General features: G+C 43.5%; 1 protein-coding gene across 1 annotated transcript; it reads right to left on the bottom strand.

Moving 5' to 3' along the window:
* Nucleotides 1-7,639: 7,639 nt before the first annotated feature.
* On the bottom strand, nt 7,640-16,805 carry LOC101984121 (interferon-induced protein 75-like). The gene is made up of 6 exons (XM_005361670.2): nt 16,656-16,805; nt 15,877-16,033; nt 10,801-11,010; nt 9,601-9,699; nt 9,073-9,215; nt 7,640-7,654 (listed from the first exon to the last, which is right to left on the bottom strand). Exons 1-6 carry the CDS (start codon nt 16,803-16,805, stop codon nt 7,640-7,642), a joined length of 774 nt encoding a protein of 257 aa, XP_005361727.2.
* Between the last annotated feature and the right edge of the window lie 9,041 nt (nt 16,806-25,846).

Here is a 25,846-nt window from a genome sequence, read left to right as displayed (position 1 = left end):
ATGAATTGTTATTTTTCTTTTCCAAGGGGCTTCTCCTCTTCAAACTGAACCTTTATTAATTTTGATGGTTGTTAAAGGGAGCTGCGGGCTGCATTCCTGTCACCCTGCTCCTGGCCACCTGGCTAGCTTATACCCCAAAATAACAACACACAAACTGTATTCTTTTAAACACTCTTTGGCCCATTAGCTCTAGCCCTTACTGGCTAATTCTCATATCCCGATCAGCCCATTTCTAATAATCTGTGTAGCACCAGTCTTACCGGGAAAGATTCAGCATGTCTGACCTGGCGGCTTGCTTCATCGCATCTGCCCCAGACAGCAGAAGCATGGCGTCTTACCTCACTTCCTCTTCCTCCCAGAATTCTGTTCTGTTTACTCCGCCTACCTAATTTTCTGTCCTATCAGGGCCAAGGAAGTTTCTTTATTTAACCAATGACCTTCCTCCATCAGATGGTATGCACAATTTTTCTTCTCCTGTGGAAACAAGAGCAAAACCCCTTCCCCAACATAACACATCTCCTGGCTTCCATTGCGAGGTCAGCACATCCTTGAAATAAACTGGTTGATTTAATTCAGCAGACTTTTTTTTTTTGTTTTTCGAGACAGGGTTTCTCTATGGCTTTGGAGCCTGTCCTGGAACTAGCTCTGTAGACCAGGCTGTTCTCGAACTCACAGAGATCCGCCTGCCTCTGCCTCCCGAGTGCTGGGATTAAAGGCGTGCGCCACCGTCGCCCGGCTTCAGCAGACTTTTCTATTATCCAATGTCTTTCTGCAGCCGTTGACCCCTTCTCATTAGCGTTGAGAAAATTCAAGGTTAATAAAGCATTATGTAACCTATTTCTGGGGGTGTTTTCCACCCTTTTCTGTTTGTTCAACATATCCTTTATAGTCCGATTTGATCTTTCTATGACTGCTTGACCTGTAGGATTGTATGGTATACCTGTAACATGCTTAATATTGTAATAAGCAAAAAATTGTTTCATTTTCCTAGAGACATAAGTTGGACCATTATCCGTCTTTATTTGTGTAGGTATACCCATGATGGCCATAACTTCTAATAAATGAGTGATTACTTAATCAGCTTTTTCTGAGCTTAAAGCAGTTGCCCATTGAAAATGTGAATAAATGTCAATGGTGTGGTGTACATATTTTAATTTGCCAAATTCTGCAAAGTGGAACACATCCATCTGCCAGATTTCATTCCTTTGGGTGCCCTTTGGATTAGCCCCTTCAGGCAGTGGCATTTGGTTATAGAAAGAGCAAGTAGGGCATTTCTTTACAATCTCCTTAGCTTGTTGCCATGTAATAGAAAACTCTTTCTTCAAACCTTTGCTATTGACATGATGTTTTTTTATGAAATTCAGAGGCCTGCAGCACACTGCCAATCAACAATTGATCAATTTCTGCATTACCCTGTGCTAGAGGACCTGGTAGACCCATATGGGATTGGATGTATGTTATATACATAGGGCAAAGCCTGTTCCTGATCGTGTCTTGTACCTGGATAAACAATGAGGTTAGTTTTGTATCATCAGGTATAAATTCAGCAGTTTCAATATGTAAGATAACTCTTTCTGCATATTGTGAGTCAGTAACTATATTAAGAGGTTCTTTAAAATCCCTTAGCACCATAAAAATGGCATATAATTCTGCCTTCTAGACAGAATCATAAGGAATTTGTTCCACCTTACTCGAGTCTTCTGATTTGTAACCTGCCTTCCCTGATTTATTAGCATCAGTATAAAATGTATGGGCTCCGGTTATTGGAGCATCATGGACAATTCGAGGAAAAATCCAAGAAGTTCTCTTTATAAAGTTAAACCTCTTGCTTTTTGGATAGTTGTTATTAATTTCTCCCAAAAAAATTAGCACAAGATCTTTGCCATGGTTCATTATCTTCCCATAACTTTTTTAGTTCATCAGCAGTGAAAGGCACTATAATTTCTGCTGGGTCTATGCCTGCTATTTGATGAAGTCTCAATTTGCCTTTTATAATTAATTTAGAGACTTTTTCCACATAAGTCTTTAGTTTCTTACTTGGTTTATGTGGTAAAAAGATCCATTCCAAGATAATATCATCTCTCTGCATTAAAATACTGTAAGAGAAATTTTGGAAGATAATATGACGAGAATACAACTGAGCTCTAGATTCACCCTGTCCACATGTGCCTCTTGAAATTTTTCCTCAATCATTGTCAGTTCTTTTATTGCTTCAGCTGTTAATTCTCTGGGACTGTTCAAGTCTTTATCACCATCCAAGGTTTTGTTCAAATGAATTATTAGATCAGGTGTTATCCCAATAGCTGGTTGTAGGCTGGAAATGTTTCCTAACAGTCTTTGAAAGTCATTAAGAGTCCGTACCCGATCTCTCCTAATTTGTGCCTTTTGTGTCTTAATTTTTTGCAAACCTATCTTATAGCCTAAATGATTAACAGAATCTCCTCTCTGAATCTTTTCAGGAGCAATCTGCAATCCTCATTTAGGTAAAACTATCTTTATTTCTTCAGTCTTTCCACGGTATCCATGTTTGAATCAGATAACAGAATATCATCCATGTAGTGATAAATTATAGACTTGGGAAATTGCTCGCATATTATTTCCAATGGTTGATTTACAAAATATTGGCACAGGGTGGGGCTGTTTAACATGCCCTGAGTGAGGACGGCCCACTGGTATCTCCTCAAAGGTTGAGAATTATTATAAGTAGGCACTGTGAAGGCAAACTTTTCTCTATCTTTTTCTTGTAAAGGTATAGTAAAGAAACAATCTTTTAAATCAATAGCTATGAGAGGCCATCCTTTTGGTAATAAAGAGGGCAATGGAATTCCAGATTGCAGAGGGCCCGTAGGTTGAATAACCTTGTTGATAGTCCTGAGATCTGTCACCATTCTCCGTTTACCAGATTTTTTCTTAACCACAAATACAGGAGAATTCCAAGGGCTGGTAGATTCTTCTATATGTCAAGCATCTAATTGCTCTTGTACCAGCTGTTCTAAAGCCTGTAACTTTTCCTCAGCTAAAGGCCATTGCTTTGTCCATATTGGTTTCTCAGTCAACCATTTCAGAGGCAGGGCTGTTGGTATCTCTGAAGGGGCATCAATTGCTTTGTGTTCATGTATAGCCCAAATGGCCAGTTTCCACCGTCTGTAATATCTTTTAATATTTTCCTCAGAAATATAGGCTCTAGAAGCAGCAGGAATGTTAATTTGGGTATTCCATTGCTGTAATAGGTCATGGCCCCATAAATTCAATGCAATATTGGCTACATATGGCCTTAGTTTTCCTATTTGTCCTTCTGGCCCTATGCATTCAACCCATCTCGTGCTTCGCCTTACTTGAGATAGGGTTCCAATTCCCAGGAACTGAACATTTACGTCCTGAAGAGGCCAATACAGATGCCAAGATTCTGGAGTAATGATACTTACATCAGCACCTGTGTCCAATAGGCCAGTAATAAAAATGCCATTTACACACACTCTTAGCTTTGGTCTTTGATCACTTATAGAAGTCTGCCAAAATACACGTAACTCATCCTTCAGGGCATTATTGCTTGTAACAGCAAGCATGGGGCTTTCTGATTTTCCTGACGAGGCACGTTCTCTGCAGTAACCGGAAATGACTGGACCACATCCCACATGGGGGCCTGTGAGAGGCCCCCCATTGCATTTCCCAATTGTAACAGGTTGTCTTGTCTATCTCTTGTTGACTTACACTCATTCATCCAATGTCTGCCTTTCCCACATCTCCTACATAAACCTGAAGGCTGAGTCCTTCTATTTCTGTTATTTCTAGAAGAGGCATTATTAGTATTCCTGGAAATCCATTGTCTACAATTCCTTTTCATATGTCCCATTTTGCCACAATTAAAACATTTGGTATCTTGATGCCTTCTTTTACCATTGGAAATTGCTTCTTCTACCCATGCTTCAGTGCCATAGTCAAATGTATCAACATTCAGAGTATGCAAGACCCATTCATCCAAGGGTGCTGATCTGATCTTTAAAGGCCCCAAGATCCTTTTGCACTCCACATTGGCAGTCTCATAAGCCAAAGACTCAATAATTATATGTCTTGCTTCTGGGTCAGATATCCCTATTTGTACAGCTTTAGTTAGTTTTTGTAAAAAGTCACTAAAGGGTTCTCTCTGACCCTGTTTAACTCTGATATATGATTCCATTCTCTGTCCTGGGTCTTGAACCCTGTCCCAAGCCTTTAAGGCTGCTGTAGTATATATGGATAAGGTGTGTTCATCATAATTAGCTCGTTTCAGAGGATCAGAAAAAAGTCCTTCACCTAGAATTTGATCTAGGGAAATCTCAATTCCCTTTGCTCTTTCCTGCTGTTCCAAAAGTCTAGCCTCGGCCTGGAGAGATGGCTCAGTGGTTAAGAGCACTGACTGTTCTTCCAGAGACCCTGAGTTCAATTCCCAGCCACCACATGATACCTCACAACCATTTGTAATGAGATCTAGCGCCCTCTTCTGGCCATGCAGGCATACATGGAGACAGAATACTGTACACATAATAAATAAATAAATAAATCTTAAAAATAAATAAATAAATAAATAAATAAAATAAAAGTCTAGCCTCTTGTCTGAATAATAAATACATGATTTTAATAAGCTTTTATATAGATCATTTAGATATAAATTACCAATTTTAATCATTTTTCTGTAAGCTTGGGTATATGTGGCTTAGAACAAACATTTCAACTTTACTTACATCTGTCTGGTGTAATAATTCTTCCTGCTTTAATAGTTATTTATTTTGGTGGGGGGGGAATGGTATTTCCTGGTAGAGTTTTGTAAAGGGATAAAGGAAGTCCTTACTGCCATATTCCTAGGATGTCCAGGAATTCTGTGCTAGATTTTTTGGAGGGGTTTCAGAAAATACAGTATGACATTTTCATTAAACAGTCCCCTCCCCATTAGCATGGTGTTAGGGTGTAGTGAGGCATCAGGGTGGCCTTTTTCAGCCTGGTGCACACGAGTGTGTGGCACGCACACACACACATACCCTGCATTAACTTGCATTGTTCCCCTCCTCCCTCGCTTTCTCCCCAGTCCCTGGGACAGTCTGGGTCAAGCTTGCTGCTCTGATTGTATTTGGCTGGAAAGTGACTATCGGTGCCGCCACAGGAGGTACAGAGGGGGTCTCTCTTCTGTGGTCTAGCCTTGGTCCAAATCTAAAGCCACAGAGTCCTCATGGGTGCCCTGGGTGGGGGCTCTTGGGGGTCAAATACATTTGGAAAATATTAGACAGGGTGACACAGAACTCCCAGTGAAGTCTTTTCAAAGATCCTGGTTCAGGCTCATTAGGGGTCTTTAAAGGGTTGTGCCAGTCTTCACCCTGGGGTGGGGGGTTATCTTGTTGCCTTTGATTTCCCTTCTGTGAATGTGTGCTTGTGTGCATGCTTTCATACACACATACATACAGGAACCTGGGAGGCCAGAGGACAGTGTAGGATCATGGAGTTGGAGTTGCCGAAGATGTGAGCGCTCCTGTTCCCTAGGTAGCTTTTAGGAACCAACCCAGACCTCCCCAACACATCACTCTCTCAATCCATAAACTGGTCTTTTACTTTTCAAAGCATACATTTTACTGAGTCCAGTTAGTGCTACCCATGAGTTTGTGTCTGTGGGGCCATCTACTTGAATAAGGACAATCTACTAGTGGCCACACGCCGAAGAAAAAAAATGACTCTCTTTCCCCCAGTGGTCAGCCACTGCTAAGGCATGTTGGATGACACAGAGAACTCTGGCACATCTGTAGGCCAGAGCCAGCTCCCTCTCACACTGTCACTGCTGCTCACTGTCCCTGGGTCTCAGCCTCAGCCCCATCGATTACATGGGCTGTGCTTGTGCTTTTTTTGGGTGTGATACAGTTCCTGCTGTTCTTGATCTGCCTGTGACTTCTTCGGCCACACCACCTCCACCTTTCACACCCACCCAGACCCTTGGTCCACAGGTCACTCAGTGCCCACATCTTCCCTGGGCATGTCACTTTCTCAGATGTAACCATTACCTTGTGTTCTTCCCTGTGTTCTGGAAGTATCCAGGAGATGGTCTTTGTGTCACTAATTAGATTTTCCCCATTCCCTCTCTCCTTTATCAGACTCTTGATTTCCTCCACAGATGCTCACCATATCAGGAAATCACTTTGTTCTTTTAATTGATTCTTTGCAGGTGTCTAGTTGTTTGTTTACACTTACTAATTAGGGTCTAAGTCAGCTCCTGCAGCTCCCTAAGTGTGGGACTGATGAATGGGGTACCAACCTGGCCTGCTCTCTTCTGCTTATACAGGCACAGTCCTAACAGATGAGGACCCCCCACCTTCACAACCTCATTATCCTTAGTTACCTCCAAGTACCATAAGTCAGTATTTCTCAGCCTTCCTAATGCTGTGACCCTGCAATACAGTTTCCCACGTTATGGTGACTCCTAACCATAAAATTAATTTCATTGCTACTTCATAACTGTAATTTTGACACTGTTATGAATGTAAATATCTGATGTTTCCGAGGGTTTTAGGTAAACCCCAAGAAAGGGTCATTTGACCTTTAAAGGGGTCGCAACCCACAGGTTGTTCTCAACATAGCATAAGTGGATTAAGCATTTCTCTTACTAACTCATGATAGAGATTCAATCTCAGCATAGGTCTTGGTAGGGAACAATAAGACCACAGCAATGCCTATGGAATTCTATATGTATGTGTTTTAAAAGTTTACCCAGGACCTGTAACAACATATTTTATAGTATCAGTGGAATTTGGTAGCAACCTCACAATAAGCATCCTTTTTTAAAAAGAGATTTTTATTTTTATGTATACAGGGCTCATCCTGAATGTATCCTGCAGTACAGAAGAGTACACCAGATCTTATTACAGATGGTTGTGAGCCACCATGAGGTTGCTGGAATTGAACTCAGGACCTCTGTAAGAGTAGCCAGTGTTCTTTACCTCTGAGCCATCTCTCCAGCCCCCAGTGTCTTTCAATCAGCACGGAAAAAGAACTGTTTCTATTATAAGTGGCACTGGGGACCTTTTCTTTAAACTTTAAATGAAATTAGCCAAGGGTCAGGCCTGTATCCTGGGCTAGAAGGAGACACAGCATCGCCTCTGGAAGGTCTCATCTGAAAGGAGCTCGCAGATAACACCAAAGTGAAGAACTCTAACCTGGAGACAGTTGGTGCAGCTGACAGGTGATTACCATTTGCCCTGGAGTGGGAGGGAGGCACTGCAGACAAAGCTCATTTGGAGCACCGCACTTGACCCGGGTGCTACAAGCAATAAGCGTGTAGCATTGAGCATATTTGCTCCTTGCATTAAATCCTTCTATTTCTGCATCCTAATATCAACATCATTTTCTAAGGCACACAGACACCAGCAGCTTTGTCTATAATATCCAAGATGCATGTCCTTTTCCATTGCAAATCACCTGTGAACAAGGGCATTGTGAGCCAGTACCCCAGTGCTGGACCAGCTGTGATGGATTGCCTTGCCCAAACAGGAAGGGCCTCGGAGCAGGAACACGAGGGAGCTTGGAGGCAAAGTTCAGAGGCCTCTGTATGTGACACAGCAGCTGAGCATGTATCGGGATTTCATCTGCTAGTCATGCTCTTCTTGAAGTTCCTGATGGAGGTTCAGAGAAGTCCATTCTGAAAGAGAAAATGTTGACGAGAGAGACTATCAGGAAAGCTGCTCTTTTGAGGGTACACTGAGGTTCCCCCACTTTAGAAAATACCCACACTTAGATATCAGACTAGATATGAAACCCACAGGGTGGGGAGAGAAATTGACTTCTTCTCCTAAGGGTTAGGGCCAAACTGCTTCCTCTTTTAAATTCCCCTTAGTGATAAACTAATTTTCTCCTTCACTTAAACCCAAGTCCCAAGCTCTCCAGTTTCATTTCTCTCCCCAATCTCTCTTTCCATTCTTCTCCTTCAGGTAAAACCCTTACACATCCATCCCTGTAATGTCTGAAGTTTATTTAGAACAAAAAGCTTTATTGTGGTGTGAACTTGTGCCACAGTGCACACCTGGAGGTCAGAGGACAACTCTGTGCATTCCATTCTCTCCTTCCACACTTACGTGAGTGCTGGGGATTAAACTCAGGTTGCAAGGCTTGCACAGAAAGTGCCTTTACCCTTTGTTCTCACTAGCGCCCCCATCTGTGATGAGAGTTTGAGTATTATTGGAAGACTCTGTCCAGGAATCACAGCAATTCAAGCCATCTGCAGGTGTTACAGGTTAGAAAGAGAGCACTCAGAGGTGCCTTGGTGGGGTCACTGCCACAGCTGAGGTGGCTCAAGATGTCTCAAAGGGGTGCATGAACTGTGCCTTCTGTAAAGGCTTACTAGACTGGGGGCACAGGGAATTCTTTGCCTGCAGTTAATGTAAGGTAAAAGGGCCTAACTGTGTTTCTTTGATGGGCTCTGGGTTCAGGGCAGGGTGGGTTTCTTTGGCTGGCTCTGGTTTCAACCTAACTTCTTACCCAAACCCACTAAGGCCAATTTTTAAACTTTTGTCACTTCACATTTTTTCTCTTTTTAAATTGTGTTCATTGAGCTATATATTTTTCTCTGCTCCTCTCCCTTCCTCCCCCTCCTCTTCTACCCTCTCCCTTGCTCCCAATTTACTCAGGAGATCTTGTCTTTTTTGACTTTCCATACAGATTAGGTGTTCACTGTTATTTAGGTTCTCTGCTGTTGTGAATTGCAATCTGGTTTTTCTTTGGTTTGTGACTAAAAACCACTTATGAATGAGTGAATATTTTGTTTGTCTTTCTGGGTCTGGGTTACCTCACTCAATATAATGCTTTCTAGATCTATCCATTGGCCTAGGCTAAGATTCTTAAACCTCTGATCACAAAAAACTCGGCCTGCCTTAAAATTCTCTGTCCATTTGCTTATGTGTAAGGTCTTCACGGGCACTACACTTCTGACTTTTTCACTTAACAACGTTTTCTGTTTGAACACCCCGATCTTTGTAAGCCATGCTGCCTAGTACACATATTTGCTACTGGATTTCCACTCCTTCCAGGACTCGAATCCACCACCCTTGGCCATTAGCATACCTGCTCCAGGAATCTCAGTGTCTTCTGCTTGCACCGTATATCACTCTTCCAGTCTTTTGACTTGAACCTTTTCCCTTCCCTTAAAAATTCCTTTGGAGTGAGCCAATCCCCTGATTCATTCTGAATGCATTTTCCTGTGGATCCTGAAAAAGAAAAAAAAGACAGTCCTTTACAGGATCAACCTGGCTTCTCTGTGAATTTACCACAAGCCTCTGAGCCTCCCCATTGTGATTCTCCTCCTTCCCAGGTCAAGAGGGGATTTTTCAGGGGTAGAGGCAGAGGTGGGGAAATCTGGGTTCCTCTTTCAGATTCAGGACTCCATAAACCCCCCAAGATATTGAAGGGGCGGGGCATAATCACAGGGGCCTGAGATGACTCATCTGGTTTCTAGGTACACCTATGGAAAACTCTGAAAACACCTTCCAGGGAGGCCTTTTTGTTTTTGCTTCCTGATGAGCTGTGAACAGGGCACTATCTTCCCATTTAGCGCTCTCCAGAAACCAGAGAATCAAAACAGTGGGCACTTACCTTGCCTCATTTTCTGCTTGAACAAAATTCCTTTGGCCTTCCCACAGGTCACAGGAAGTGTAGGAGAGAGAAAATCTAAAGTGTCATCATTGGACATTCCTGGATGTGAGAAAACAGACAGACCTGGGTAATTGGCAGCTGCACGGACCTTGAAACACATAGAGTTGTAACAATAAACATGGCTCTGGCCAGTGCCTCTATCATGAGGCTAGAATCTCAGAAAGATGAGGAATGGGCTGGATCCAGCCATCAAAACCACGGCTTTAGTCCTAGACATATCACTTAGCAAATTGAAGACTCACATGACAGAAAAAGAAATACAATAAAGATAGACTTAGGAAAAAAAAAGCCTCTAAACAATTTACACTGTGTTTAAAAATATATGTAGACTTTGGAAAGAAAAAAGAAGGATAAAGTCTTTAAAAGGAAAAGGAAAAAAGAGTAGTTGGGTGTGATGGCACACACCTTTAATCCCAACACTTGGGAGGCAGAGGCAGACAGATCTCTGTGAGTTCTAGGTGTCTGGGCACACACCTTTAATGCCAGGACTTGGGAGGCAGAGACGCATGGATTTCTATGAGTTCAAGGACAGCCTGATCTACAGAGTGAGTTTCAGGACAAATATACACAGAGAAACCCTGTCTCAAAAATTCAAAATAAAAATAAAAGAAATAAGAGTTTAAAATGAAGCCACTCTAAGATGGAAAAGACACAGAGTCTTGATACTGTATGTTATTATGCTCTCTTTGAATTGTCTGAATGTTGAGGAAGGAACAACAGCAGCTAATAGATATTTACTATTTATTAAATGCTGCTGAATTAATCCAAGATAGATATTTTAAAAATACCTTGACTTCAAAATTGAACTCAAAATGTATGTTACTTTGGAGAAGAGATTTTGCTTTTGTTGCCACAGGAAATGAGAGGATGTGGATTCATTCTGGGTCAAGTAAAATCAGGTTTGATCAAAAAAGACCCCCTGAGAAATCTGATAGGAGTGGATGGCCCAGATGTCTGAGTTCTACACCCAGAACAGATTCAAGACTGCTGCCTGAGATAATCAATCCTCTCAGGATACTCCAGTCAGGACTTGATCATAATTCTAAAATTTCTTTAGGTTCCCATAAGATTATCAGCAACCCCAATCAGCAGGAAGTGGCCTTGAAAAGTATGCCCACATTCCCCCCAAATGTTTCTTGCCTGGAGTAGTCTTTCCTTCCTGGACGAAGCCAGGAGGAGGCTCAGCTGGGTGAGAAGGACTGGGATGCTCATGCCGGATCTCATTGATTTGCACTGAGCCTGCTTGAGGCTCACCGACTCTTGGTGAAGAGGACAGATGGTTTGGTGGAGATGGTTGTGGTGGGGGTAGGGTTTGCGGACTTCTCTTATTCTCTTCATAGGCAGTAACAACTGAAATTAGCAAAGGAAAACACATCAAGACCCTGAAAGTTATATGGCAGATGGGATTGCCTAGTGCATCTTTTCCCACAGCACAGGAGGCAGAGTTACTGATTTTCCTCATGTGCACAGAATGGGTTCATGACCACTCATGTCCATTCTGTGGCTGCTTTTGGCTTTTATTTTATTTGGACACTCAGTGCTATTTAGTCTCTGGTATATCACAAAAAAAATGGGTTGACCATATAGAAACCTACTACTGCAGAAGCTCCCTCAAATGTATACAAATATAAGTGGAATGTAAACAAAATCATCATATAACAGAGGAGACAATGACCTGATAAGATATCATATGCTACCAAATAAAATGCGTAGTTCCAGGAATGTGTCACATCTTTATGAGTCATTGGCCAAAGGAGTACCAGAGGTTCCCTTGCCCCAAACATTACAGGTCATTGCCAGTGCTATTGGTTACTCTCCATAACCTGCTAATAAGACCCTATTGATGAATGCACCATACACTTATGCCATCTTGCAGGAAGAAATCACGCTAGTGTCCAACTAGAAGCTTCACCACCACGGACTAGCATTCTTGTGCTGGAGAAGGTCCTATGCACACTACCAGGTGAAAAGTCATCATCAGCCTCACACAGCTAGGAATGCTGTGAGCTACAATAGTGAGTTACAATACTGTGACCTGCTGTACTCACTAGTGCAATAGTGGCACAAACATTATGGGGTGACCAACTACCTTTCAATTGGATGTAAGGGCAGTTTTATGAGATTGAACCCACATCTGACAGTGTTAATATGTCCAAATATCTAAGACTAGATGGGTCATTAACCTCAAGTAAAACCTACTACATTAATTTTCTAAATGAGCATAGCAAAACAATCATTACTAATAATGTTTTGCTATGCTCATCATGATGGCTATTTTTGGCTATGAACTTGACTACATCTGGAATTACTTAAAACCCAAGTGGCTGGGTACCCCTGTTAGGGAATTTTCTTAATTAAATCATTTGAGGTAGGAAACCCCATCTTAAATCTAGATCTTTTTAGGTGGTAAGCCCCAACTCTAATCTGAGACAAACCTTCTCCTGGCAGTTTATATAAAGGACCTATAAAAGAAAGCTAGCTCTCTTTGCATGCTTGTTCTTGCTGGCAAGAACTGGCATTAGAGCTTACTTCTTTTGGATTTCAGAGTATACTCAAGACCAGCTAAGATACCCATTCCGCTTGATTGAACAACTACTGTATTATTGAACATTCCATCGGTGGACAGCCATTGTTGGACTATCTAACTACAGGCTTTAAACCATTTTAATATTTCCTTGTTCTATAAATATTATAGACTCTACAAAACCAGTATAGGGATGGCACCACCCACCGTGGGCTGGACCCTCACCAATTCATCACTAAATATAAAAATGCCTTTCACTTGGATCTCATGGCAGTATTTCCTCACCTCTGGAGTACTCAGTTCTAAATGGGATATCTGTCACATCCTCCCCTCAAAGCTCAGGGATCTATGCTAAAGAGGAGGTGCAATGAGCAGAGGTGGTCGATGACTCCATGGAAAGAGCTTCCTTTGCACACAGAGGGACTGGTGCATACTGAACGCACAGAGAGTGTGTCAACATGCCCAACACCAAGTCCAAACCAGACAAACATCTGAGCACTGAGAATGGGAAGTGGGCACAAAGTTCCACTCCTAACAAAGAAGGTATTTGCAATTAATACATGAAGGAGAAGGGAAAATCAGTTTTCTTCAATGGATTGACACTGGATAATCAATAACACTCCAGGTAAGGCCCCCATGCTGAGGAATCGTTGGCTAGTACAAGATGGACTCCATTTTTTTCTTTTTCTTTTTTTCAATTTTATTTGTGTCTATATGTGCTTTCTGTCTATTTCTTCTGATTTTGGTTTGAGGTTTTCTTGGTGGGGTTATTTGTTTGTATTTTCTTTTTTTCTAACATAGGACTTCCACTACGTAACAGCCCTGGCTGCTCTGGAACTCACTCAGTAGACCAAGCTGGTTCAAACCCACCTGCCTCTACTTGCCAAGTTCAGGTCTTAAAGGCCTATACTGGGCTTGAGTTTTCCAAGAGAGAGAGAGAGAGAGAGAGAGAGAGAGAGAGAGAGAGAGAGAGAGAGAGACTATGAAGTGGGGTGGGTAGAGTGGGAGGAGCTGAGAGCACTTGAGGGAGGGGAGAGGATGTGACCAAATGTATGGAAAAGGTTTTAAAAAATGACAGCAAAAGTAAATAAATAAATAGAAGAAAGTTAAGCAAAACTGGGTTTTGAAACATAAAATTGGATATTTTGTACCCAGGGATTTAATTTCCTATAATTCTAGTTTTATAGACCTTAGTCAATTGTGTAAAATATTAACAGACTATTTTAATTGTGCAATATTAACAAAAGTCCCTATTTGAATAGATAAATATATCTCCCTGGAGTAGTAAATGAAACAAGGTCTCCTTAGCAGAGTGTATTGAGACCTTGATCTTCTGGCTTCTGCCCATTCCTGCAGGTCCTATTGCACCCTATGACATGGCCACTCAGTGGGACTGACTTATGACCTTCCTTTCCATTCCAACACCAGGACTTTGGTTTCACACACACTGTTCCCTTTAATAGATTGGGGCTGGTTTCTCTTAAGACTGTTCTTCAGCCGGGCGATGGTGGTACACGTCTTTAATCCCAGCACTTGGGAGGAAGAGGCAGGCGGATCTCTGTGAGTTCAAGACCAGCCTGGTCTACAGAGCGAGTTCCAGGACAGGCTCCAAAGCCACAGAGAAGCCCTGTCTCGAAAAACAAAAAACAAACAAACAAACAAAAAAAAGACTGTTCTTCATCATTTATTTTAGAAATAAAGATGCCTCAACCGATGAATGGCAAAAGTCATGGACAACAACAAGGTTCAGAACAAAACCACAGAGCTGCACTGGCAGGGAGATGAGTCCCGTCAGGTCTAGGAGGAGCTCAGCATATACTGGAAGCTCGTGTCCTCCTGGCCTCGCTGGGACCAGCTGCTCTGGTTTCAAGGTGAAGCCTACATTCCGCTGTACTCTTAGCTTAAGGAATCACCTCTCCTCTGGGGAGGAGCCTTTAGATGGTGAAGTGTCATCAATAGTGACCCAGCAACGACAGTGTCACAATGCTGTGTGACCGTGTTTGGACTCTGTTGGGTATGTTCTCTGCAGTCTGCAGTGGTTTTATTGTCTGGTGGTTCTCTTACTCCCACCTCAACTTGCCAGACCTGTTTTCTGCCCCTCTTTCTGTTCCTTTATTTTCCAGCTGTTAAAGTTTGGATGTCGGGGGGCTGGAGAGATGGCTCAGCGGTTAAGAGCACTGCCTGCTCTTCCAAAGGTCCTGAGTTCAATTCCCAGCAACCACATGGTGGCTCACAAGCATCTGTAATGGGGTCTGGTGCCCTCTTCTGGCCTTCAAGCATATACACAGACAGAATATTGTATACATAATATATAAATATTTTAAAAAAATAAAGTTTGGATGTCGAATGTCCCTTCAAAACTCTGGTGTTAAGGGTCTGGATCCCAGGGTGACACTACAGACATGGTTCTCAACCCCTTTGGGGCTCAAACAACCTTTTCAGAGGGATTGAATATCAGATATCCTGTTTATCAGATATTTACATTATGGTTCATAACAGTAGCAAAATTACGGTTATGAAGGAGTAATGAAAATAACTTTATGGCTGGGGGTCTCCAAACATAAGGAGCTGTATTGAAGGATGGCAGTTTTAGGTAGTCAGGCAGAGAATCACTGCACTGCAGGGAAAGGGTGATACTTGAAGAGGTGGGGCTGACTGGCCCTGTTTGGTCCCTGGAGCATCCCTTGAAGGGGATTATGGAATCCAAGTCTCTCTTCATTTTCAGAGCACACAGTGAGCAGTTCTACTTTGTCACACATTCCTGCTGTGACACACTGCCTTGCTACAGGCTTCACCTATGAGAGGCCTGAGCCCTCCCAAACCCTTTTTCTCATTGTAAGCTAAATTATCTCGGGCATTGTGCACCAGAGATAGGGATCTGACGAATGTCCCAGCTCTTCCTGTTCCATCACACCTCATTCTTTCTCCTACCCTCTCTTTCCGTGTCTGTGTCTGTCTCCCTCATCTTTGCGAGCTCTCTTTCTCCTCCAGCATTACAGGCTGCTTTCCTGATGGCTTTGTTGCCATAGTGGTTACTATCTTGGCCTCTGTCTTGGGAAATCCATATAGGTGTTCCCAGTCCTCCTTCTAAAACAAACAACTGTGGGAGCTCCCGCCCAACTTTCCTTGTCTGTCAAGAGCAGTTAACAATGATGTCACAGGTTGTATTAAGGACACAAAAGATGATCATGCAAGTTGTTCGGCGAAACCGACCTGTCTCAGAGAGATGCACATTGAACCCGTTTCCCCCTCTCCATCTCTAGAGCTCCCTGTCTTCCTTCCACATCTGACCTCTGGCATTTCTGTCATATCAGGTGCTCCCTGGAGATGGCCCAGGACCTGACATTTTCAAGACTGGTGTGGCGAGCTCACACCAGTAACACCATCACTTGGAAAGAAGGCCAAGGCAGAAGGACTACATCATGAGACCCTGTCACAAACAAAGTTATATCTGCACGAAAAGTCACTGAGTAGTTGCAACAAAAACATCTGTGTCCTATAAAAATTCACCTTGGGGCAAGTGAGATCAAGGCAGCAAAGGCAGCCCCCTCCAGCTGCTTTTGTGAGTGAGTGTGGTTTACCTTTTCACAGGAAGAACAGGCATTGGGATGCATATTTCACACTGGAAACAAACCCAGGCTTTTAGTATCGTAACACTGCACATGGAAAGTATATAGAAGAAACCACCTTACCATTTTCGAAGCTTCTGAAAACTGCTCCCAGGCTGGGGTATTCGCTTAGGTTGAATGTCAGTAGCAGTGAAGGGTGGAAAGTCTGCTCCAGACCCTTGAGAACGTTGTACACCACTCTGGGTACAGGAAGCAGATTATCACAGGCTTCCTGAGAATCCTTCAATGAGTGGAACAAGGATGAATTAGTTTGAATGGTTCTTCATTGAGCTGAGAACTCTTTGTTTGTGGTTTTCTCTATGGTAAGGAAGCTACTTTGGGCTGCTGAGGCTGGCTAAGTAAGTGAAGGTGTTGGCCGTCAAGCCTGAGGACAGGAGTTTGAAACCCAGCATCCATATCATGGAAGGGAAGAACAGAGTCTATAAGTTGTCCTTCAACCCCCACACCATGCATTGCCCACCTCCATTCCCAAACAAATACATGATTGTAATTTTTAAAAAAAAAGAAGCCAGGCTTGATGACACTTGCGTTTAATTTTAGGAGACAAACAGTCAGATCTTGCCGGGCGGTGGTGGTGCACGCCTTTAATCCCAGCACTCGGGAGGCAGAGGCAGGCGGATCTCTGTGAGTTCGAGGCCAGCTCTGGTCTACAAAAGCTAGTTCTGGGACAGGCTCCAAAACCACGGAGAAACCCTGTCTCAAAAAATCAAAAAAAAAAAAAACAAAACAGTCAGATCTTGAATGTTTTCTATTGAGCCCTGGTGGGTTATAGGCCTAGATCTCAGTAGTGGCGCATACTTAGCGGGAATTGGACTGCCTTGTGGAGGGTCCACAGGCCTCACCTTGTACATTTCTTCAGTGATGAAGTGGTGGTCTCGGAGGGCTTCAAAGAAAGGGAAAGGCTTGTTGATGGCATAGGCGATGTCCACCTTTGTCTGAATGAAGTGCTTGGAAAGAACGTCCTCAACGGCCTTTGTCATAGTTAATAACATCCTGGGGAAAGAGGCAGGCTGAGGAGACAGAGGCAGAGGCTGCTCAGAGTATGGGGAGTTGCTCTTGCTGGAACTTGTACTTGAAGGTAGCTATCCTAGTCTTCAAGCATCCCTTAGCGGTCTATAGAAAACAAAGGCAGTGCCCAGCGACCACAGAGGCTGAGAGTGACAGACAATAGCATGCCGCCACCCTCAAAAGCATTTTCTATCATGAAGTGTCTTTTGAAAATATTTGCTTTTGGGGGCTGGAGAGATGGCTCAGTGGTTAAGAGCATTGCCTGCTCTTCCAAAGGTCCTGAGTTCAATTCCCAGCAACCACATGGTGGCTCACAACCATCTCTAAAGAGGTCTGGCGCCCTCTTCTGGCCTTCAGGCATACAGACAGAATATTGTATACATAATAAATAAATAAATATTAAAAAAAAATATTTGCTTTTCCCTGAGTTGTTGTCATGTCCAGCCTTTGTTCTTAGGATTTCACTGGTAGTAACTTCCTGAGTTGACAAAGTATGCAAGATGCTCACTGTCATTGCAACTATGCAGATGTGGAGAGCTCCAATGCAGACAATGTGGGGTAACTCTCATGCTAGATGATACAATGTGGACAGGGCTGAGTAGGTACCAAACCCTGACATTCTGGTTGCTGGTTTACAGTTGAATGGGTGCTTGACACTGAGCAGGGTTAGATCAGTTCATCACACTGCAGCTGAGCCCTTCCTGTACCAATGTTCTCAAGAGTAGGGACCGCCAAATGTGGGCAGCTAGAAACCTGGCCATATTTAGACACTGAAAAGAACCACATATTTTGACACAAACAGGTTATGCAAAATAAAACCAGGAAGGGTGTGAAAAATAGGATTGGTCAAAGTGGTGTCACCGTTTGGATTTCTAAATCCGTTTCATTCTTCAGGACAGATCTGTGCCTTTTCCCATTACCCATATGATAGTCAGAAAAACCGACTTCCAGATCATGAGGAAATAACCAGTCAGTTATAACAGGACCAAAACTTCTTACATGACACAGCATTGGCAAAGTGTTGTAAAAGCAGAAGCCCTAGTAAACAGTGCCATCATCTGGGGAGCTCTTGGTGTTCAGCAGTACTGAGGACTGAGCCCTTGTGCTTCTTTGGTAATCACTGAGCTATGTCCCCAGCTAACACTGAAGATTATATTGTTTTATTTTTAAACACAAAGCAGACAAGGATCCCCCTTTCATCTTTTCGTAAATAGAATAGTAAACTGTAATTAGTGAGTATTTTCAGGGATTTAATCCCATTGACAAATTAAGCAGTCCTGTTCATTTCTACTAATTTCCAAATTCCTTAACCTTGGCAGGAAAAATAATAAGAAAAAAAGAAGGAAAAGAGGAAGAGGAGCAGCTACATCATCACCCGCTGCAGGACTGGAGGGCAGGACAATGTACCATCAGCAGCCTTCAGTCCTGAGAAAATCCTGGCAGTTGAGGACAGGTGTGAGAGAAAGTTGTTGACAAAGCTCATGTGGGGAGAGGGGAGTCCAGGATGGACAAATACTCTGGGCTCTGTTTAAGATGACTTACTACATGGCAGCATTCAGAGTAAGACAGTGACAGTGTTCTCATTTGTCACCTGCCATGGTTTCCAAAGGATGAAAACCAGACCCCAGAGGGGTTAAGTAACAAAGCCCAAGGAAATCAATGGTACAACAGAGTCTGCCTGGCGCTAATATTTTGTTGTTGTTGTTTTTTTTACTGTGCAAGGTACTGTATCTCAAACCTGACAAAATGGCTCATAATCTCTGGAGTCTGAGGTGAGCCTGGTCTACATAGTAAGTTCCAGGATAGCCAGAGCTACATAGTGAAATTCTGTCTTCAAATAAAAACAGAAAAGAAAAAAAAAGATACCTGCACTCAAATTTTTATTATGTTAAAGGGTCGTACAAATAAATTAGGAAAATACAAACACAATAGGACAAATAAAGCCTAAACATGAGCAATCAATAAAATAAGCCATGTGTACAATAAGTGCTTTAAAATACAGGAAGTGGGAGTAGCCAGAAAAGTGGGAATGACTTGACAGTACATATTCATATCAAAGCAGCCTGCAGAGAAAACGGTAGTCATAATCCCTGATAATGGTAGAAAGGTAAACCAGTTCACGGGTTCCGTTCCTCATTTGGTAATCAGTATCATGAACCCTAAAATACAAATCCCTTTGAATTTTCATGCACAGGAATGTATTTCAAGGAAATGAACATAAATTTACCAAAACAAAAAAACAAAACAACCCCCCCCCCAAAAATCAACCTGAAACCTTATAACAGGCTACAGAAACCCTCTGTAATTTTCTCTTTTTATTAGCTTCAAAATTAGGCAAATGCCTGGTAGATGCTGAAGGCACCACCCACCATGGGCACATGCAGGGTTCAACCTCAGAAGAAGGCACAGGAAACTGTCGCCATCAGTCTTTAACTTTCAGAAAAGAAACTGTGTCTTACCTTCCACTGCACGCCCCTCCCTGACCCTTATCGACCCCTTAGTAGGGCCTAGGCACCTATTCCAGGACTCTAGAAACACTACTTTGTCAAGAGACAGCCTGGAGACCTTAAGGTCCAGCAGATAAAAGCTGATCCCCAAGAACGAAGACTCCAGCTTTGCAGAGCCCAATAGCAGGATGCACCTGTATGCTGAGCTGTCACATGTCTCCTACGTTTACTAAAGCGGCCAGGGATCCTTTAAGGAGATCCTGGACCCTGCCTGGAGACGCCTTCTGGGAAATCTTGCTGCCCTGGCCTTGCTACCTTGGATTTCTAGAAAAGAAAACCAAAAGTGATCTCAGCTCACAGATCAGGGAGAGAAAAGCCACTTCTGTCTGACACTGTCCCACTCCCCGCCCCCGCCCTCCTCCCCCAAGCTTGGTGAGGATCACCAGTAGGGCTAGTAGTTTGGGTTACAGAGGCACTGCTGCAAATCCAGGTCCTTCTGGAGTGTAGTGACAGACACGGGTCCTGGAGAATATGGGAAGGGGGTTTCAACTGTCTCCTTATTAATCAGTCTCTACTTCCCTCGTGACCTCGTTTTAATCTTTGTGGAGCACTGAAATGTTCTCAAACTGGATTGAGAATAAATTTGCTAAAAATCGTCAAATTGGAAAATACAATAACACTAACCAGAGCTGACATGTTTGAAATGCCTAGAGTTTGTCAGGATAACTAAGATGGAAACTAAAATATAAGACAAGGAAGAGAACCCCACCAACCACCCCATCCCCAGCAGGTGAAGCCAGGCAGAATGGTGCTGCACAGCTCTTTGAAGATCCCTGAGGAACCTGAACCAAAATCTTTGAGAAGTCTTCAACTGAGAGTTCTGTGTAACTCTCTTACATTTCCCAAATGTAGTGACCCACGGAGAACTTCCTCCCAGGACACCCACCAGGACTCTGCAGCTTTAGATTTGGACCAAGGCTAGCCCACACAGGAGAGAGCCCCTCTGCACTTCATGTGGGGACACGGATAGTCACATTCCAGCCAAGTAAAATCAGAGCAGCAGGCTTGACCCAGACTCTCCCAGGGATGGGGACTGAGAGAGAAGAGGGAACAAGGCAAGTTCAAGTTCATGCAGAGTGTGTGGGGGCATGAGGCCAGGCTTGAATGCCAGAAAAATGCCCCACCCTAAGAATCCTTTAGAGCCAGAAAAGGCATTCCAGTAGACAGATATAAATAAGGACAAAAGACATCATTATATACCAACATACTCAAGAGTATAGTAATAATGCTAAAACCTCGCCTGGTCATTCACACCAAGTGAGAGCCCACTAAGACTATATATTTTAGCACAGTTTTATAGATATGTAAAATGTATTCATCTAAAGCAATGCTTTTGGTGAATTCCACAAAATAAAATCATTCCAAAATGAAGACACAGGTCATCTCCCCAAACCTGTGCCCCTCCCCTGAAAAAAACCAAACCTCTTCTTGGCAAGAAAATCCCTCCTGGACTACAGCTCCAGGTAACCACAGATTGATTGTCACACAGCTAAGTTTGATATAAAAATGTCATATAAATAAATATTTGTTAAATGTACTTTTTGGTTTTGTTTGCTCATCGCTGTACTCTTGGGAGCTGTTCCTGAAGGTCAGAAATTTTCTTCTGCAGCAGAGGGCTGAGCCTTGAATTCAGCACAGGACTTCAGCCCCATCTACCTTGTCTTTGATGCCAAGTTTTGCTTGTTTTTCCATCTTATGTTTTTTGTTTCCTTGTTTTATTTGCATTTTGACTCTCTTTCCTTTCTTTCTTTCTTTTTGGTTTTTTCAAGAAAGGATTTCTTGGTGTAGCCCTGGCTAATGTGGAACTCCAAGTGTACACCAGGCTGGCCTTGAACTCACAGAGATCTGCCTGCCTCTGCCTCTCAAGCACTGAGAATGAAGGTATGCCCTACCACTGTCTCTTACTCCTCTTTCGTTACCTTTCCACTTGAAACTAGTTTTCTAACTTACAGAAGGAGGCTTAGGTGTAAGTGATAAATTTGTACAGAATAAATTTAATGCACTCATCTGTAGCATGAGGGCCTGCTTGTTGGGGTTTCTATCCTCCCACCAGTTCCCACAGTTGTTTGGCCCCAAAGAAAATCACACAGAGAATCTATAATGATGGCCCATTAACTCCGGCTTCGTATTAGCTCGTATAACTTATATAGCCCATTATTCTTATCTATGTTAGCCACATGGCTCGATAACTTTTTCAGTGTGGCAGATCAAATCTTGCTTCTTAGGTGTTTGAACAGGACAGCAGAGGAAAGGTCTTCCTCCATACCAGAATTATCCTGTTCTCATTGCCCACCCTTTACTTCAGTAACAGTAACATACCTTTTGACTTCAATTTTGAAGTCAAGGTATTTTCAAAATACCTATCTTGGATTAATTCAACAGCATCAATGAGCTAATATCTTTGAGCAGCTGTTGCTCCTTTCTCAGCATTCAAACATAAGAACATAATAACATATAGTATCCCGATTCTCTGTGTATTTTGCATCTTTATGTAGCTTTATTTTAACCCCTATTTCTTTTATTTTTAACTTTAACCTTTTTTAATGTATTTATTTATTTATTAAAGATTTCTGTCTTTTCCCCACCACCGCCTCCCATTTCCCTCCCCCTCTCCCAATCAAGTCCCCCTCCCTCATCAGCCCAAAGGCAATCAGGGTTCCCTGACCTGTGGGAAGTCCAAGGACCACCCACCTCCATCCAGGTCTAGTAAGGTGAGCATCCAAACTGCCTAGGCTCCCACAAAGCCAGTACGTGCAGTAGGATCAAAAACCCATTGCTATTGTTCTTGAGTTCTCAGTAGTCCTCATTGTCCGCTATGTTCAGCAAGTCTGGTTTTATCCCAGGCCTTTTCAGACCCAGGCCAGCTGGCCTTGGTGAGTTCCCAATAGAACATCCCCATTGTCTCAGTGTGTGGGTGCACTCCTCGCGGTTCTGAGTTCCTTACTCATGCTCTCTCTCCTTCGGCTCCTGATTTGGACCTTGGGATTTCAGTCCAGTGCTCCAATGTGGGTCTCTGTCTCCTTTCATCGCCTGATGAAGGTTAATATTCAGGAGGATGCCTATATGTTTTTCTTTGGGTTCTCCTTCTTATTTAGCTTCTCTAGGATCACTAATTACAGGCTCACTGTCCTTTATTTATGGCTAGAAACCAAATATGAGTGAGTACATTCATGTTCTTCTTTTGGGGTCTGGCTTACCTCACTCAGGATAGTGAGATGGATTTTCTGTATGTCTTTGACTATTCTGGAACTCCCTCTGTAGACCAGGCTGTCCTTGAACTCACAGAGGTCCCTGCCTCTGACTCTGAAGTGCTGGGATTAAAGGTGTGCACCACCACACCTTGAATTCAGAGATCTGTCTGCCTCTGCCTTAAAAGCTTTGGGATTAAAGGTGTATGGCACCACACCTTGAATTAACAGAGGTCTGCCTGCCTCTGTTAATCCTGCACTTGTCTACCAAGTGTTGGGATTAAAGGTATGTACTACCACACCAAACTACTCTCTTTTCTTATTTTAAGGACTTTAAGCTTTAGCCTGAATATATTTTTAAACACAGTAAAGCATGTATAAGTTCTTTATCTTTCAATCTCTCCTTACTGTCTCTCTTTTTCTGACTACATGAGTTTTTAATTTACCAAGCAATATGGGTAGGACTAAAGCCGTGGCTTTGATGGCTGGATACAGCCCATTCCTTAGCTTTCTGCGATTTCAGCTTCATGGCAGAGGTAGTGGCTGTAGTCATGTTTATTGCCACAACTCTATGGCCTTTCAAGGTCCCGCCAGCAAGCAAACTGCAGCAGTGTCCTCACAAACCACAGTCAAATAATACACAATCCGATCACCTGCCTGAATGATTCAGAGTATGTCCTGGCAGGATGGCCGGCATTTTCAAATGGTGCAGCTTTTTTCCTACTATGGCTGAAAAACCAAAAACCATGTTGTCAGCTTTTCATCAACACCATTTAAGTGTTTGTTGTAGGATCTCTTAAAGAGCTGCAGGGTTTTGCAGCTAAAGCTGAGTCAGGAAGCCTCTCTTAGATGAGAGCACTTGCTTCCCTCTAGCAAGCAGAGCAGAAATGAGAAATTGCTGCTACCAAGAAAACATGCTTTTCTCTATTATTTTCCCAACCTTTCTCAGGCTTTCTGTAGATGCATTTATCTACATGGGTGCCATTCTGTAACACGAGGGCCTGCTTGTTGGGGTTTCTGTCCTCCTACCAGGTCCCATAGCTGTTTGGCCCCAAAGAAAATCACACAGCAAGTCTATTTAATGATAAACTGAATGGCCCATTTCAGGCTTCATATTAGCTCTTATAACTTATATATCCCAGTAACATGAGGGTCAGGCTTGTTGGGGTTTCTGTCCTGCCCAGTCCCACAGCAGGCAAGTCCCAAAGAAAGTCACACAGAGGTCTCCTTAGGTTATAAACTGATTGGCTTCTTAACTCAGGCTTCTTATTAGTTCTTGTATCTTATATTAACGCATTATTCTTATCTATGTAAGCCACGTGGCACGGTACCTTTTCCAGCAGAGCAGGACACATCCAGCTTCTTCCTTGCTCTGGGCAGGAATGCTGAGGGAGCTTCCGGCTTCCCACAATACTCCTGTTCTCATTGCCCCACCTGTCCCACCTATACTTCCTGCCTGGCCAATCAGCATTTATTTTAATTATGATTGACAGAATACAGACAATTCTCCCACACCACCCATCTTTCAGATCTGTCCTGTCCTTGAGAGGATATAGCCCTAGCTATGAACTCCTACCGCATCCTACAAGAAATCTCTAGTTTTCAAGAACTAGGTGAAATAGCTAAAGCCCTTTGTTGCCCAGCTGTCAAGGGCATACTTGAACACCTATTCTGACTGGATTCTCTGAACTGCCCTTGGTTGGAGGAGGCAGGAGAGAGGGTTTTCTTGCTTCTGCCTACATTCAGAAGCTCCAAGAACTTTAGGGGGCCACACCTTCAGACTTTTCCTAGCCTGGTGCTCAAATATCAGGTCCAACTCTACAGATCTGGCTTACTAGGTGGCCAAGACAGCCACAGGTCTGAGAGATGTGGACAACCTAGTCTTCCTTGTCCTTCTAGGCACCACCCCAGAAAAGGACAAAGGAGCTACTTCCTTCCCATTTTCTGCAGCCATCTCTCCTCAGACAGCTCTGAGCCCTGAGCTGACAGACTCTCCCACCTTTCCTTGGAGTGAACCAGGGATCCCAGCTTTCTAGAAACTTGAGTTGTCTTTGCTCCCCCCCCCCCCCGTCTGGCCAGAGGCAGGATGGGGAAGTGCAGAGGGAGGGGGAAGGGCGGAGGGGGTGAAGCCCGCCAGACATAAGGGGACCAAACCAGGTGTGAATGCAGCCAAGTATGTCACAGCTGAGCTGGTTTCACTTTCTTTCTCCTCCTCTTTGAATGACCTGGAAAGAGTTCTCTCTGAACATCCCAGAGGCTCAGAGGTGGTACACTCCTTGGCTCAGGGCACCTTCAGGGCTGTGTAGGGGATGGCAGGAGGGGACAATGGATCCAGTAGCAGATAAGTCCTTTCCCTTCCCATTGTCCGTGACTCTGCTAAGGTCAATGTTTGTGTTACCAGGGCATCCCAGGCTGAATCCATGGGTCCACGGGAACTTGAGACAATGATATCACAAGGAGATTAAGAACTGGGACAAGCCAGGAGGCAGTGGTGCACGCCTTTAATCCCAGCACTCAAGATGCAGGTGGTTCTCTGTGAGTTCGAGGCCAGCCTGGTCTACAAGAGCTAGTTCTAGGACAGGCTCCAAAGCTTCAGAGAAACCCTGTCTTGAAAAACCAAAAAAAGGGGGAGGGGGGACAAGCAGTTGTCACTGCTATTGGCTAGCTATTGGAGAGTCCTATAGTCACCTCAACTCACCTCACTTCGTTCCTTGTTCCTGTCACATAACTGGGCTGACACTGTGTGGACTTCTGGGAGCTCCTGTAGGAGTGGCCACTTCACCAGGACTCTGACCTCTCATCTCTCCCTAATTATCATTCTAAAAGATAACTTTGTCCAAAAGTGATCATTAAGAAAAGGTGAAAACCTAATTCCTTCTGTTGCCAAGTTTTTCTCAGTTGAGTTGGGGACAGTTGAGCTCTGAGTCCTCCTGTGTGGCTTAGGTCAGTTCATGGAGGAAGCGAAAGTTGATGAAGACCAATGACTAATGGAAGCAGGTAGGGAGTGGGTGCAGCCTTTATGCCTTTATCTTTTATTTAACCTATGGTGGCTACATAGTGATTAGAAATGGATCGAAATTATCTTACCTTATAAACACACGGGAAGAGGGCCTGGAGAGATGGCCCAGTGATTAAGAGTCATAATGGGTTGGGTCCCCAACACCCCATCCTGGGGCTTCCATTTGCCTCTGACTCCAGCTCCAGGAGACCAGACATCCCCAACTTGTGCCGGGCAGTGGTGGCGCACACCTTTAATCCCAGCACTCGGGAGGCAGAGGCAGGCAGATCTCTGTGAGTTCGAGGCCAGCCTGGTCTACAAGAGCTAGTTCC

This window comes from Microtus ochrogaster, linkage group LG4 (genome assembly GCF_000317375.1).
Source record: "Microtus ochrogaster isolate Prairie Vole_2 linkage group LG4, MicOch1.0, whole genome shotgun sequence".
Lineage (NCBI taxonomy): Eukaryota > Metazoa > Chordata > Mammalia > Rodentia > Cricetidae > Microtus > Microtus ochrogaster.
Note: the sequence above shows the minus strand (reverse complement) of the source record. Positions and strands in the feature narration are given on the sequence as shown.